Source organism: Natrix helvetica (genome assembly GCF_964273705.1).
Source record: "Natrix helvetica genome assembly, chromosome: 1".
NCBI classification, from domain to species: Eukaryota; Metazoa; Chordata; class Lepidosauria; order Squamata; family Natricidae; genus Natrix; species Natrix helvetica.
Genome location: NC_138548.1, coordinates 161,796,882 through 161,813,102, shown reverse-complemented (window position 1 = coordinate 161,813,102; position 16,221 = coordinate 161,796,882). Strand labels below are relative to the sequence as shown.

The following is a 16,221-nucleotide window of genomic DNA, read 5'->3' as shown; positions in this document are numbered from 1 at the left end:
TACAGTTCTCCCACTGTCAACTATACCTCCCAATAACTGAGGAAGACTTCCTCTTGAGCCTTTTGCTCCACCAACTATGCAACTGCAAGCTATGCTGTCACTTGTTTGATTGTTCCCTAGGCAGCATCTCTTTATCTGTTCTCCCAAGATTTGCTCCTGCAATCTTTGATATTCTCAGAACCTGCAGCCAACATCAAGATCACGTGAATAATACAATACAATACAATAGTAGAGTTGGAAGGGACCTTGGAGGTCTTCTAGTCCAACCCCCTGCCTAGGCAGGAAACCCTATACCGTTTCAGACAAATAGCTATCCAACATCTTCTTAAAGACTTCCAGTGTTGGGGCATTCACAACTTCTGGAGGCAAGCTGTTCCACTGATTAATTGTTCTCACTGTCAGGAAATTTCTCCTCAGTTCTAAGTTGCTTCTCTCCTTGATTAGTTTCCACCCATTGCTTCTTGTTCTACCCTCAGGTGCTTTGGAGAATAGTTTCGGCTTGAAGATGGCAGGTCAGATCCTGCCGAAACGTTGCAAAGACAATCTCAACCTTACACGGGAAAAGACCCGAATACAACAAAACCAGCATACCTACACCCGTGAAAATCTACGAAAACACACATATATATATGGTTTTCTGCCTGCATGGTCTTCTGTGATAAGCCGAAGGACAGAAAGAGGGAGTAGTGACCTTCCTCCCATATTTAGGCATACCAGGGGTTGTAACACAGCTAGTACCTCAGCCACACAGGATGTTACGAAACAGCAGACTAATCTGCATACATCAACTCCATCAACTAATCATGATGTTACAACACAGCCAACCAACCCGCTTACAGCAACAAAGCCAGCACTCCACACACACATATTCCAATATTTATAGAAAGACGGCAGCTCCGATCATGCTTTGCTTGCACAAGCACGAAGCCGAAGGCACCATCCTGAAGATGGCGAGTGGGACCTCGTCGAAACATCGCCAAGATACTCATAATCTTACACGGGAAAAGCCCTAGATAGATAGATAGATAGATAGATGATAGATAGATAGATAGATAGATAGATAGATAGATAGATAGATAGATAGATAGATAGATGATAGATAGATAGATAGATGGATGATAGATAGATAGATAGATAGATGACTCTGGGTGTGTGTGTGTGTATGATCCAGCATAACTCTGAAACGCCTTGAGCAATTTCAACCAAACTTGGTGTATAGATGACTTACTTCTGGAGAAAAATACTGTGGGCTTAAGACACCCCAAACACCCTTTGGGATGTGTGTTCTGTTAAACTTCAGCCTGTTGTGTCTTAAAATGGCTTTTACTGTAGTGCTGTAAAATGGCTTCTGCTACATAGCGCAGTGGAGTTGCCATGGTAATGGCTTCACAGTACTCCACAAGGGGGCTCCCTCTGGTAAGGGGGAAAATTCAACATTAGAAGTTACATTTGGTCCAGACATTTCCCCCCTATAAATAAATACCCTGGCAACACCGGGTTATCAGCTAGTAAATTAATAAAATAATATAACAGCCCCCCATCCCCATCCCGGCGACAACCCATCAACCCATCACACAATAACCCTCTTAAATATGGGATAAAAGAAGAGGGAATCTTGATCAATTTTACAAAGCTAAAAGGACAAGGAAAAGTTGCATTGGCTACAATTATCTTCTTGTGTACAAGAAGACAGGTACAAGAAGACAGGTACAGAAATCCTGGCCTCATATTTTCCATTAATTTTTAAGCCCAGCATGTTAATAAATCAAGTGTGCATGCTGTAGTTTTATATAATAATGGAACTCATTCATAGTTGCCTTTGGCTGCTGAATTAAACATTTGGAGAAAATATTCACAAAACAGGAACTCTGATGCATGTTTCTTTTTTTTACCAAATGCACAATGGTTACTTAGCGTAATACAGAAATACTGAATTATTTTTTCCAAAGGCATGTAAATAGATTTTCTAAAAAATCTGTGCAAGACTCTGCAGCTAATATAATTGTTAGATGCAGTTATTTATTTAACAGTGAGAAATGAAACAATTCTTTTAGGCAAAGTTTCTTTTTGCATATATCTGTTTTCAGTCACATTGTTCTCCGTAGCCTCATTTCAGTGCTTTTATTGGCTTTTGCACAGCACTAGATATGTTCAGAGATCCATGACAATTAACTAAATGAGAAAATAGAGTACTTGTAATTAAGATAATCAAACTCTGAAAAACCCACCCTGCTAATACTAATAGCCAACCTGCTCTAAACTGTACATTAATTAAACCTTAGGTAACAGTTGCAGTCATTCTTTGGCAATTTGGGGGAGGGAAAACTGAAATAATTGGTGACATAAAAGCAAAATTGTTTCTAAAGCACCTAAAAGTGTCGTTGGCTTTATCTGAAATAGGTTGGTTGCCAGCAGGACCTCAGCTCTGCTTTGATTTTCAAAGTCTTGATTCTGCATGATACCAAATACATTCCGTCTCTAGTTCCATTGTGTAGTTAAGAAAAAGGTTTTTGAAATGCTGTGCCAGTTCATTAGTATGGGATTCAAGCTAAGGTTATAAACTTTAATTAATTAACTGTGCAAGGAACAAAAGATTGCAAAACCCAGGCAAAAACACAATATGGGCCCAAAATACCAGAAGCCACTCTTCCTTTAAAGCAGGGGTGCAAAACTCAAGGCCCACGGGTCTGATCTAACACACTGGGTGATTAGATTTGACCCGCAGTGCTGGCCTGGAAACAGGAAAGGACCAGCCCACGGTGCCTCTGCCAGCAAAAATGGAGCTCAGGGGAGCTCCATGCCAGCGGTGGGTTGCCAAATTTTTTTTACTACTGGTTTGGGTGCACGCCCCCACATGGGCAATGCTTCTTTTCATGTGCAGAAGCGTCCGGGCAGGTGGCCAGATTCTCCCTCCACCGCTACTACCGGTTTGCCCAATCCGGGCCGAACTGGGAGCAACCCACCTCTGCTGTGCGCTCCCCCAGCTCCATTTTCGCTGGCAGAGAGCTAGCAAAGCAAGCTAAAAACAACAAGACAAAAGGGGAAATGTATCCTCCTTTGCATCTGAACATGCAAGAAGGGCCAGGAAAGGAAAAAGCGAAAGACAAAAAAAAGATGGGAAGAGAGCAAGGAAGGAAAACGAAGGAAAGAGGGGAAGGAAGAAGAAAGGAGAATGAAAAGGAAAAGAAAAGAAATGGAAAGAAGGAAGGAAGGAAGGAAGATTATAATGAGAGTGAAGGAGGGTCTCAGAGATGTTCTGTCTTAGCACTTGGCCACCACAGGTGCCCCCCAACACAAGTGACATTGAACTGGCCACTCCACCATAGCCTCCCCCACTCTGAAGTCAAATACAACCCTGATGCGGCCCTAAAATCGAGTTTGACACCCCTGCTTTAAAGGCAAAAGAGTCTCTGCAGATTTTATTCCGCTAGAGTTTGCTGATTACAGGGGCAATGCTCATCTCTGTTTCAAGGCCATTGAGTCAAGGCTGTCCAAAAACATTTAGGTGGTCATGTGGCCAGCATGATGTCATGAAACACTGTTATCTTCCCAACAAAGTTGTACTTATTTAAGGCAGCACGGTGGCTCAGTGGTTAAGATGCTGGGCTTGTTGGCTGGAAAGCCAGCAGCCCCAAGTTCAAGACCCAAGCACCATGCAACGGGGTGAGCTCCCATCCACACCTCTAGCTTCTGCCAACCTTGGCAAAGATCTGAGCAAAAAGTCAAGTCTCCAAGGCCCTCTGAAATACCACGTGGGTAGGAGCCTTCTAGATTTCAGGAAAAACCTGATTCGGGGGGGGGGGACACATAACTTTCTAGATTATTTGAACCGTTTAAATAAACACAATAGTAATCCATATACTTATTGCAGATAAGGCCAGCTCAAAAAAGAAAAAGAAAGCCATGCCTCCAAATTATTTATTGCAAATATTGTAAAACAGCCCTCTGGTAAAGTAGGAAAGTGGTAAGCGAAGTTGTTTAAAGCTTTCTCACTGCTAATAGAAACCCTACCAACTGTGAGTGTATTTCGCAAGTAAAACAGAAAATACTTTCTTATTTCATTTCATCTTCAAGAAAGATGTTCAAAATATGCTGACCAAAGAAAACTTGTGTTGTTTATTTTGGGATGACAGGTCTTATTGGATGCCCAGAATTCTTTTTGAGGGATGAATTTGATTTGTGTGAGATAGGTGGTTTTGAGTAAATGTCAAGAGGCGTGATGCAAAAAAATGTGTCAATATTGGATGCTCCACAGAACATGTTTTGCTCAGCAGGATGTCATCTACTTACCTGTGTTAATATTAGGCACCAAAACGAACGCAATGTCAACTGGCATTGTTTTCTTCGAAAATTGTATGGGACTCAACTATGACACCAGAAAGCAAAAAGAGTTAGATGTTCTACCTATTCAAATGATGGGTAGTCATCCTGTACCTCGGTCTCCCTGAAAATCGATGTCATCCCAATGTTAGTCATTTTGATGGAAGAATTCTTGGAGTTCAGGTGCATACTTTTGGGGCGTGCACTCTTGGGGGGGGGGTTTAAAGTTGATGTGTGTTTGGCATCCGTTGGCCCAGCCCCAATGGACATGGTATTTAGAATGGGATCATCTTTTCTCCTTTATGGCAATCTGATATTCCATCTGGTGAAAGTGTTGGGATACAGAAGCTGATCTATGAAATAGATCATAAATGCATAAAAAATATGTAAGTGATATTTAAAGAGGTTGCATTTGGACTGCTGGCATGATTAGCTTGCCAAACTCACAGATATCACATAATTCTTATCAAAAGCATAGGAGGTGTGGAGGAAAGAAACATGCACACCTTAACATCTTAGTCTGGCACTTGATACCAGAAAATTGATCTCTTACCTAGAAAAACAACATTATTTGGATTTCTTTTTTCTTTTTCTTTTTTTCCATGTCGGCCAAAATAAAATAGATGGAGAAAGAGGTCCAGGTCGCAAAATTATCTGACGGCTGAACAAAAGATAAATTCTGCAGCAGCTGCCAATACTGAGAAACTTGACTAATTTCATGAGGAATACAGGATTCACTTGTATATGCTTTCCCAGTCACCTGCTGAAAATTCATACAATGAAATTCTGTGGCCTCCTCTAAATAAAAGTATAGCAGCTTTATGAGGGGTTTTTCTTTTGTCTTATGATGGATTTTATGTCTTCCTTCCTTTCCTCCCTCCCTCCTTGCCCTCCTGCTGCCAGCCAAAGCATTTATCATGGCTCTTGAGTAGAACTAGTAGAAATCAGAGCCATACAATCTTTGTTCTTGAATTGGCCTCCAAAAGAAGCAAGAGTTTGACCAGTGGTTTGGTGACCTCACTGGAAACTGTCAGGACTGGAATTTCTGCCCCTTTCTCCTCTCTCTTCATTTTGTGGGTTTAGGGCTTTTAACAAAAACTAAAATACATGGGTAGAGCCTAATGGAGATGTAAGAGTTTTACAACAATATTAAAGAACGTGTAATCAATATTGGCAGCTTGTCATTGAATGTTGGTACTACTTCTGGAGCAGTGGTGGGTTCCTACCGGTTCGGACCGGTTTGTCCGAACCGGCAGTGATATGGCAGCCTGGGTCGCGGGAAGTGGCAGCGACTCACACCTGCCACGCCCCTGAACCAGTTCCTGGTCTGTTCTGCCATCGCTGGCATGTTTCTGCACATGTGCAGAACAGTTTTCAGTCAACTGTGCATGCGCAGCAATGTGCAGTGGGCACGTGCATGCACAAAGCGAGCAGCGCGCACGCAAAATGCCCTCTCAGTGAACCAGTAGTAAATCGGTTAGGAACCCACCACTGTCCTGGAGGGCTCTGAAAGTTCCTGAAAGAAAAGTAGATTGGGTTATAGATTATCCATCTTTTATGTACTCTACATTCTCAACTATCTCAACTGTCGCTCACTTGCTGATGTGTCATAGCCACAGCTGTCTCCTGAATTCTTCCTCATTTGTCAATGTATTATTTGGTTTAAGAGACCTGAAAAGTGAATAATAAAAAAACTGCCAAGTTAATATTCCATTATATTAAACACTAACCCAGAAGTAACGAGCATATGCTTCTGCTAAATAAATTCCATATGATCTAATCTGCTTACAAATGCATGATTGCAGTTCAGAATTCCAGAACATAGTCAACGCAAGAAATGCAGATAATTTCTGAGAAAGATTTTTTTTAACCAATGATGACTATATACACAAATGCTGTTCTTTAGTTTATTTCCCAGTTTTTAAAAATGATCAGCAAAACAACACTCCTTCCTCTTCCAAATATAGTTGAGCTTCGTGCTATCAGAAACCATTTCATTTTTCCGTAAGGAGTGACAAAATGGAACTTGTCTGAGACATTTTCCATTTCCATAGGGAAATATTCAAATTGATCAGCAACTTGGCTTGCATCTCTATAACTCCAAGGTAACTTTTTTTTTTCAACTAGAAGAAACACTTTTTGACAATTACATTAGATAAAACAATATATACAATTTTGATAAGTAAATACATAAATACAGCCATTTGTATGTAATAGTACATTTACACTTCAGGTAATGTCATGTTTCTTTAGTTTATTAGATGTTTCGTTGTAAATCAGCCTTCTGTACATAGATCTGTTTTAATCCCAATAAAGGATCAATGTATTGATTGAATCTCAATGACTCTGGAATCCTCCAAAGTCACCCACTAGGAATATCTATAATAAAATAGTTATCCAGAAGGAAAGGCTTCTAAAAGTTACTGGCAATGTCTGCTTCGTCTATTTATATTTCAAAAATAGAAATCAAAGGTGATTTTAAAATTTAGATTGGGATTACTGTGAAGAAAAGTGTTTGTTCAAATAATTTCCCTTTATGAACAAACCATATGTTTTATAAAAATAATGTTAAGGAACTTGAAATAAGATGTAAAAACAAAGGTTAACTTTTGGTTCTGAACAATCTTTGACCCAATGCTGCCAAGATGGTTTAGGGAGACGGCTTAGGAGCTTCAGATATTGTACTACATTTTCCAGCATCCCTTGCCATGGTCTGAGGCTGCTGAGAGCTGAAGATAGCAAATCTGAGAGGTCCCTCCCTCCAGAACTAAAGAAGCTTGTATATAGGTATAAAGTCCCAGTGGTTCCCTTTGCTGATTCCATCATTTTTCTTGTTTGCTCAAAAGAATTGAGAAACAGATTTGTTTTTTTTAAAATCACTTTTAAACATCATGTACATTAAAAAAAATGAGGGCTCTCATGCTTAAGGATTTTGAACATTGACAGAAATTTTGATGCAGCTCCATGCTTAACCAAATGTTACATTGCAAGCGGGTTCCACACACACATACACACACACACACACACACACATATGCAGTGGGATAGAGAAGAAGCTGACTTAAAATATATACAGCATTTTTAAAAAGATGAATATTTACAAATCTGTTAAAGAACAGAAAAAGAGAAAGAGACAATCCTAAGCGTTAATGAACATCTGGAGAAGATGTAAACATTTACGAGCTTTGGTCGACGTTTGTTGCTAAAGGAATTGTTTTCCATAGGCAGTGTTGCTCCATAGGCGGTGTTGCCATTATTAGAGCCCATGGTTTGCAGATATTAGTCTTAAAATTACTTGGAGTGATTGTATCTCACAATACTGCAGTCTATGACTCAATGCTGTGCGGAACTCACCTCTCTGAGCAGGCAGTTGCGAATTGACAGCTACCTCTTGTGCTAAGGAAAGCTAACAAACCAGTTAATGCATGACAATCTATGGTTTAGGATGTTGCATGCAAAGAAACCTACATGGGAAAGGCTCTATCAGGGGTCAGACTTTGGGTCAGGGTTCCAGCCTTACATTGTCTCCAAGTGATGCTTTCCATTGTTTCCTTTTTACTTATCCTTTTTAATGCATGTAATACCCTGTGAGCTGTGACAATGAAGTCTGCTGAATCCTTGCTGGTCTTTTGATTGCCCTACTACCAGTGGTGGATTCCTACCGGTTCGGTTAAACCGGTAGTAATTTGGTGGCCTGGGTTGCTGGAACAGGCAGTGACCCAGGCCTGCCATGCCCCCGAACTGGTTCTCCGGGCGGCGCTATAGGCGCCGCCATCTTGTTTTTTGTTTCTGCACATATGCAAAAGCATTTTTATTGCACTGAGCATGAGAGCACATGTGGCACATACACAAGCAAACCGACAGTAGTGTCTGCCGGAACCCACCCCTGCCTACTACTGTTTTTTGTTTGTTTGTTTTTAAAATGAAGCTCCACCCTGAATGCTTGGCCTAGCCCTCTTGCACTTTTGGACCTCTTGGGATTTGCTGTCAATTATAACATGAGCAAAGTGCAGGAATGGTGGTGATATTTGCCTCTTTTTCAGGGGGTGAATTTCCACCCCAATCCAATCTCTTCTTTCTGCCCACGCCTCTCCTGTCAATGTCATGCCGTCATGCTGCCCAAGAACTTTCCGTAAGAGGTGAAGTTAACACATAATCCATCTTGATCCCTCCCACGATGAAGTGATATGGATAGTAGGACTATTGAGAGAGTGGAATACAGTGGTAGGAAAGTGTTACGTGGAAGTACAGTGGACTTGGATAAAGTAGCATCTGTAGACCAGACTTTCTCAGCCTCATGTTCTCCAAACTCGTGACAGCAATTTCTTTATAACCGACAAGGATGGCCAAAGAAGACCGATCATTTCACCCCTCAAATACCAACTTATTGTAAAGGTTCATTGCTACTTTGTTTTTCCTTCATATCAGAAAAAGAAAGTCTACAAGAGGAAAATGATCAGCGAGCTATTTGGAGAAGTCAAAATTTGACATGATAGAAAAAGTTTTTTAAAAATCTCAGCTTACATTGTTAACGTCCTCTTATCTAAGCAGCGGTGCACATGAAACATTGGGTTTCCTTTCAAATGTGGCTTCAATAAAGGGCAATTTAAAAAGCCAGGAGACACTGGACAAACCAACTATTTGACACAAGAAGAATAAGTTAAATAATACTTTAAACATTTTAATATATGTTAATGTGTGCTCAGTGCAATTCAAAGCTTCTTTGTGGCTTGAATTCTGCTCTTCTGTTTCTAAGCCTTTTGATCTATAAGTGCAATTGATCCTTTTTTATAATTAAAGCAGGCCACAGGGTGACATGATAGCAGTGTTCCAATATCTCATGGGTTGCCACAAAGAAGAGGGAGTCAAATTATTCTCCAAAGCACCTGAGGGCAGAACAAGAAGCAATGGGTAGAAACTAATCAAGGAGGGAAGCAACCTAGAACGAAGGAGAAATTTCCTAATTTGAACAATTCACCAGTGGAACAACTTGTCTCCAGAAGTTGTAGGTTTGGGCTTACAACTTGGGCTTTAACACTGGAAGTTTTAAATAAGAGTTTGGACAACCATTTGTCTGAAATTATATAGGGTTTCCTGAGCAGTGGGACAGCAGGTTCCCTGAGCAGGAGGCTCCCGGAGTGGTGAGTTGGATTAGAAGACTTCCAAGGTCCCTTCCAACTCTGTTATTCTGGAGAACTTTTAGGCCCTTGAGATCTTGGTTTTGGCTGTATTATGTACCCTCTGATAGGTAACTGCCTGGGACTTGATTTATTTCTTTACTTAGAATACTTAGAAGTGACTTCCTTTGCAAGGACTATATGGAAACTAGGTTGAGCAGTGCCTAATGATCATTTCTGAAACAAATTAATTATCTAACAATATGGACTAACAATTTAGTGAGTGACAGCATTGTTCTATGCATAAGATAAAAGGGATTAATCGGTTGCCTTTCCATAGGAGTTTCTATCAAGCAACATGCATCTCCTTTGGCTGGCCGAATTATGTAGTTGCTGCACACAACCGTAGTAATTAAATAATAACATATATGGTCTATGCAGGGTGTTTCATACACTTCTTTGATCACTGCAATCACTGAACACAATAAAAAGACATTCAGGACTAAGGATAGACAATTATTTTGAGTTAGTGAATTCCCGAGACCATCTGTGGTCTTTCTCACAAAACGGTTGCTTCAGCAGGGGTTGGCTTCCCTCTTCACAGAATAGTTGCCATGCTAAACATTGACACGAAGCCCTCACTTCCTAAAAGATGTTCTGCCTTCTGTCTTCTCCTCAATTGATTAAGCTCTCTCTCTCTCTCTCTCTCCCTCTCTCCCTCCCTCTCTCTCTCCCTCCCTCCCTCCCTCTCTCTCTCTCTCTCTCTCTCTCTCTCTCTCATGCCCTTATCCATTTACCTTGGCTTCACCCACCCCACCCTAGACAACTAAGCATACATTGGAACAAAACATAGGAGTGTATAGGCTTGTGCCGGGCTCTAAAGCATTCCTAGACATGTCAAGGAGGGTTGGGAACCTAGTAGGTATTAATGTAGGTGTTCTTAGAAATATCTCCACTATTCATGAATTATGATTTAATCCAATCATACTGTAAGCATGTTCCAAAAGATGCTAGCAGTCAAGTAGAGTAAGATGTCCAAAAAATCCAATGAAGGGTGCCTAAAAGAGGACTTTGATTCAGGATGCATTCAGTCACTGCTGCTTTCTACTCATCTCAAGGAATTATCTCTCTTATTCATTCTGATTAAAATCTGGAAACCGCACTGTATATCGGACATTGACACAATTGAGCAAGTCCAGAGCTACTTCATGAGAAGTGTACTCCACTCCTCTACTCGCAACAGAATACCTTATGCCACCAGGTTGGGCTTGGACAACCTAGAACTATGCTGCCTACAGTCTGACCTAAGCGTAGTACACAAAATTATCTGCTACAGCCTCCTACCTGTCAATGACTACTTCAGCTTCAACCGCAATAATACACGAGCACACAATAGATACAAACACAAACTCCAAACTCGATTGCAGAAAATACGACTTCAGCAACAGAGTGGTCAATGCTTGGAATGTGCTACTTGCCTCTGTTGTTACATCCTCAACCCCCATAACTTTAACCTTAAACTGTCTACTGTTGACCTCACCCCATTCCTAAGAGGTCGGTAGGGGCGTGCATAAGTGCACCAGTGTGCCTAATGCCCCTATCCTACTGTCCCCATTTATTTGTACCCATTTCCTGTGTTCTTATTCCTGTTAATTCTTATTCCTGTTATCTTGTACATGGGTGACAAACTAACTAACTAACTAAATAAAAAATAAAATAATAGGTTGAATTGAAGGTCTTCTCCTTTCCTCTTTCCCATTCCACCTTTCCCCCCACCCTCCCGAATGTTCCTTAACTCTTAACTAAATGGGAGGAAATGTAACATTCTCCTATTTTGCTGATGATATTCTATCTACCTTTTAGAAAATGGTCCATTGAACACACAACATTTGGGTTGGAAGGGAGACCCCAGAGATCTTCAAGTCCAAACCCTGTTCAAGGTAGGAGCCCTTATACCATCCCGGTCAGTGATGTGTGGTGAGGTTTATGTCTGGTGAGGCACTGAAACCAGTGGTGGGCTTCAATTTTTTTTAGACTTGTGGACTTCAACTCCCAGAATTCCACAGCCAGGCATGCTCAGTTCCAATTTAAAGCGACAGCATTTGTTTTTCTCCTTTGCAAAAGAAGTTTTCTTTTTCTTTTTCTTCTCTCTTCCCCTCCTTCCCCCCTCACACACAGAAGTTGAATTGGACTACACACACTTTCCCCCAGCCCTGGAAGGATCCAGCCCAGCTTCACTGATTACAGGTTTGAAAAGGCAACATGGCTCTGCCTGCAATCAAACCCTAACCCTTCCCTCCAGCCTTTGCGCAAAGTCCCGCACCAGGAGGATGAAGTTTGAATTCCTCTCCCTCCCTCCGACCCACACGTACCTTTTCCAGCTGTTTTAGAGAGGATTTCAACTCTGCTCTTGCCTCGGGTCCTCTGAAGAAGCCCCGCCCAAACGAGAGCCCTCTACTATGAGGCAGGAGAACTGCGTACCTCACCTATGTCAGGAATTTTTAGGCTTTTAACCCTTGCTTAACTCTGGTTGAGTGATCATAAAACACCTAAAGTCAGACTAGATGAGGCATGCAGTTCTCCTGACTCATAGTAGAGGGCGCTTTTTAGAGGATTTTTTAAACTATTAAGCAGAGTCATCCACGGTGAGGCAGCAACTAGCTAAGCCTGACCTCAGCTCTCACCTTTTTCCTTTTACCTTTTCTTTTCTTTTCATGATGACAGTGATGAGGCTGTGCCTCCCCTAATTCCACATCACTGATCCCGGTCAAATGGTTGTCCACTCTATTTTTGAAAACCTCCATTGATGGAACACCTGCAACCCCAGGAGTCGAGCTATTCCAATGAGTTATTTCTCTCACTGTCAGAACCTTTCTCCTTACTTCTAGGTTGGATCACTCTGTAACAAGCTTCTACCACCCGTTACGTCTTCTACTACCCCTCTGGTGCTTTGGAGAATAAGTCAATCACCAAACTGAACTTGGATTCCATAAACATGATATCTTTTGGCTTTTAAAATACTATGCATTACCACTGTCCACAATGTCAAACTGAGTTTTGTATTGTAAATGAATAAAATACCAGCATGTCTGTCAAATTGTGTTGGTTGTTGATTTCAAAGGTTACCATTGATAAAGCCATTTGGACGGGCACAAATGAGGAATAAATAAATTCCTATTTAACTCATGGCCCTTTTAATTCCCTCCCTCACCCTTCTTTACTGCATACAGATCTATAATCCCAGTGGGCATTCTTTATACTTAAAAATACACACAAGCTCCTTAAAAAGCAAAGTGTTGCAATAACTGGATTTCCTGGTCCATCCAGTTAGAGCTGAAGAAGCTTCTTGGATGAGAAGGGAAACATCTTCAAAGAAAAACCAGAAAGTCCAGATGCCTCCTGAAAAAAGCACCTTTGGGACAACCATGACTTGGATGACTGAGAATCTCAGACATTGCAATAAACTATTTATGTTTTTAACACTGTTCCATTCAGAATTTTGGCTGTGAACTTTCTTATCTTCCAATCCATAATTACACATATTGTTTATTAGCATTTGGTTACATCACAGTAATGCTAATTTCTTCCTTAGTTATGTGGCATGTCTACTGATTTTTTTAAACACTATTCCTGCAAATAAAGTGGCACCGTTGATTTTCAATTAGTAAAAAACATTAAAAGCAAGTACCTCCATTGTTAAAAGGGAAGTAATGACAGCATTTAGCAATTTCCCCCTTTAAACACATGTGAGATTTCAAACATCTCTTCATCACTAAATTGACATTATTACCAATACCTTTTGACACCTTAGTTTTATAGATGGCAAGGAGTAGATCTTGCATTTGGCAAGGTTGTTACGATGAAGAAAATTATCTGTGACTACATTCTGGAGAATATTTTAAATTGGGACAGAGCAATCTAATTTGGAATGGTAGCCTACCCAACTGTGAAGGGTATGTGATCTCCATGCTTTGAAAAACAGTAGGAGAGAGAGAGAGAGATGTTGGTATCAACATATTTTTAAATTCCCTCTTCCACAGGATGGAGTAGTAGCAAAGGATATAGGTTCTATTGCTCCCTTGTTACACTCCATGGACCAACTCCTTTTAAACTTGTCTTAAGATTTCCAAGAGTTTTGATACCAGAACGACTGGTCTTAGGTGTTATTTATAATGAAAGTAAGAAGGATCCAACCTCAAGTTTCCTATCCTGAAGTCCATCTCTCTCCAATCTTACCGGGGAAAATTAGACCTCTCCTTTGATCTCTGGCATTGTTTCAGCGGTTGTTGGTTTGTCCATACCGTTTATCGTTACTGACAATGCTTATTGTTAAACATAGGAGGTTAGTTGATTTCAATAAGGCCTACTTTTGCTAAGTGGAAGTAGGGTTTTTAAATGAGGAGACAGGGATCCAAAAGGCTTGTGTTCAAACACTGACATGTTTCTATATATAAAATAGTAACTTTGAAAACAAATTACTCTTAGCTACGGTCCATTTATTACCTCAGCGGCTACTCAGATCTGAATTTAGGGGGAAATGGTTGGGTCATTGGAAGAGGTGATGCGTGGACACCAATCTATACAATGTGCATTCTGAATCCTATCATGAGAGAGATGCAGTGGCGCAGTGGTTAGAGTGCAGTACTGCAGGCTACTTCTGCTGCCTGTCGGCTGCCTGTAGTTTGGCAGTTCGAATCTCACCAGGCTCAAGGTTGACTCATCCTTCCATCCTTCCGAGGTGGGTAAAATGAGGACCCAGATTGTTGGGGGCAATAGGCTGACTCTGTAAACCACTTAGAGAGGGCTGTAAAAGCACAATGAAGTGGGATATAAGTCTAAGTGCTATTGCTATTTTTAAGTTTACGTGCCCATTTTCTTTCAGACTTTTAGGTCCTCACGGCTCAGGTGATTATGTAGGGTGGACTATTCTTTGGGGAGGGGTGGGGTGGAGTATCTATTCCCATTTTAACTGGAAGAAGCCTTATTGTGGCTCCCCATCTTGATGCAAGGGCTCTTTGATGATAAAGTGGCATTTAATTTGGAATAGAAGCCTATCGTGGCACCATTTCAGCCTGCATTTTTAAAAAATTGATTTCAGTAAAGGTGAATTTTCCTTATAACCAATGACCCACCATTGCCTTACAGAAGAGTTCCTTTCTGATGGGAATGAGTGTTTATGCTTGTTATGCTCATCTTCTTATGCATATGCTGGATAGACTAGACAAGACAAATGTCTCTTTTGTTTGTTTGGACTGATGCGAATAACACCCTCATGTTAGGACCTGCAGTTTGTAAACCAGAAGTTATAGCTGGGGAGACCAGCCAACCAAAATATTATTATGATTTTTTTTTTCCTCCTAGAAGTGAACACCTCATTGTCTGTTTGCTCTCTATTTGTATAACAAGAACCAAAGTATTTACATCTCAAAAAGTCCTAACATCTGAGATGCTTCTTGCTGGACATATCATTCCAAATCCTGTGCATTTCCTCAGGGGATATCTGATGGACCGTAATAACACGCCGATATCTGCACAGGCTGTAGGCCATCTTCCAGTGATTGAAGCCACTGTTTTGGAAAGGATGGATGCCAAGCTTCCGCAGACAGAGTCCCACGTAAACGTCCTCAAGATGAAGGAGTCTAGTATGGAGGGAAGTTTTGTAAATCATCTCTGCTACATCGGCAGAAAATATATAGCCTGTGCCTGAGCAAAATGGCGGATAGTTGCTGTCAGGATACAAGTCCCTAGGCATGTACCATTTGCTCCGGACATCCCTGATGGGGCCTCCGTTGATGACGTAGCCAGTAAAGTACCTTCGTCTTGGCTTGGTGTTGGGTTTTAGCAACTTGTAAATAAGGTTGTCCATATTTACAAAAATGTCGCTGTCTGTTTTCATGATATACTTGGCTTTTGAACAAAACGTGGCCACCCACTTCATCCCCATTAATGTTTTCAGGGTCAGGTTATGATATGAGTCAATGAAATCTTCCACAATGATGTCGTGAAAAATTTGACTTTCTTGCTCAACCATCTGGTTTAACACAGAGTCTGTGTTTTTCCCCAGAAGAAAAAGAGTCGAGATCTTAATGCCTTTGAAGTTGTTCTCGTCTCCCCATGTCTCCCGGATGGCTTGTCGCGCATCAAACTCTTTGTGTGTTGTGCTGATTAGAATAACCAAAAAGGGAGCGTTCTTCTCACACTTCTCTGGCTCATTGATGAGAAAATCAAATGAATGTGGGTTTATTGGTCGAGTCCTTATGTTCCCAAAGGAAACATTTTTTCGAGCCATTGAGATGCTGTCGTACGTTTTGTGAACAGTGTAAGAGGAGGTGTAGGAGGAAGTGGGACGTGTTATGCTTAAGTACCACAAAGCACTTGCCCAACACACAACTGTCAAAACATATAAACACGAGACTTTTGAAGGCATTGTTCCTGAAGCTCTTCTAATCAACAGAATGAACCAATTGTCTTCTTGCCACTTGCTTCACTTGGTCTGACAGAGGCAGCATGTTATTCTTCAGATCTTAACAGTCTGACACAATAACAGCATGGCACTTGCTCATAGAAATCCATGGAAAGTTTTTAAGAGGGATGTGTTTTCTTGCCCAGTCTAATGATAGCTTCCATGTCTTGGGGGTGAGGTGTTATTTCTGAAAAACATAAATGAAGAAAAGGCTTATTGATGGTGCTGTTTTATTCTGATATCCGAAGAGCCGACCTGCAAAGCTGATGTGAAATGCTGAATTATAACCATCCCAGTTTGTGCCGAACATAGTTAAGAAGCA

The 16,221-nt window shown here is 41.0% G+C and overlaps 1 protein-coding gene across 5 annotated transcripts in view; it reads right to left on the bottom strand.

Moving 5' to 3' along the window:
* Nucleotides 1-12,120: 12,120 nt before the first annotated feature.
* Nucleotides 12,121-16,221, bottom strand: part of B3GALT1 (beta-1,3-galactosyltransferase 1) — a 243,520-nt gene continuing 239,419 nt past the window's right edge. For all 5 annotated transcript variants that reach the window (XM_081935193.1, XM_081935196.1, XM_081935194.1 and 2 more), the window contains exon 3: nt 12,121-16,086. In XM_081935193.1, coding sequence (XP_081791319.1) covers nt 14,871-15,863 — 993 coding nt within the window. In that variant the 5' untranslated portion in view covers nt 15,864-16,086 and the 3' untranslated portion in view covers nt 12,121-14,870. The remainder of the gene's footprint in view (nt 16,087-16,221) is intronic.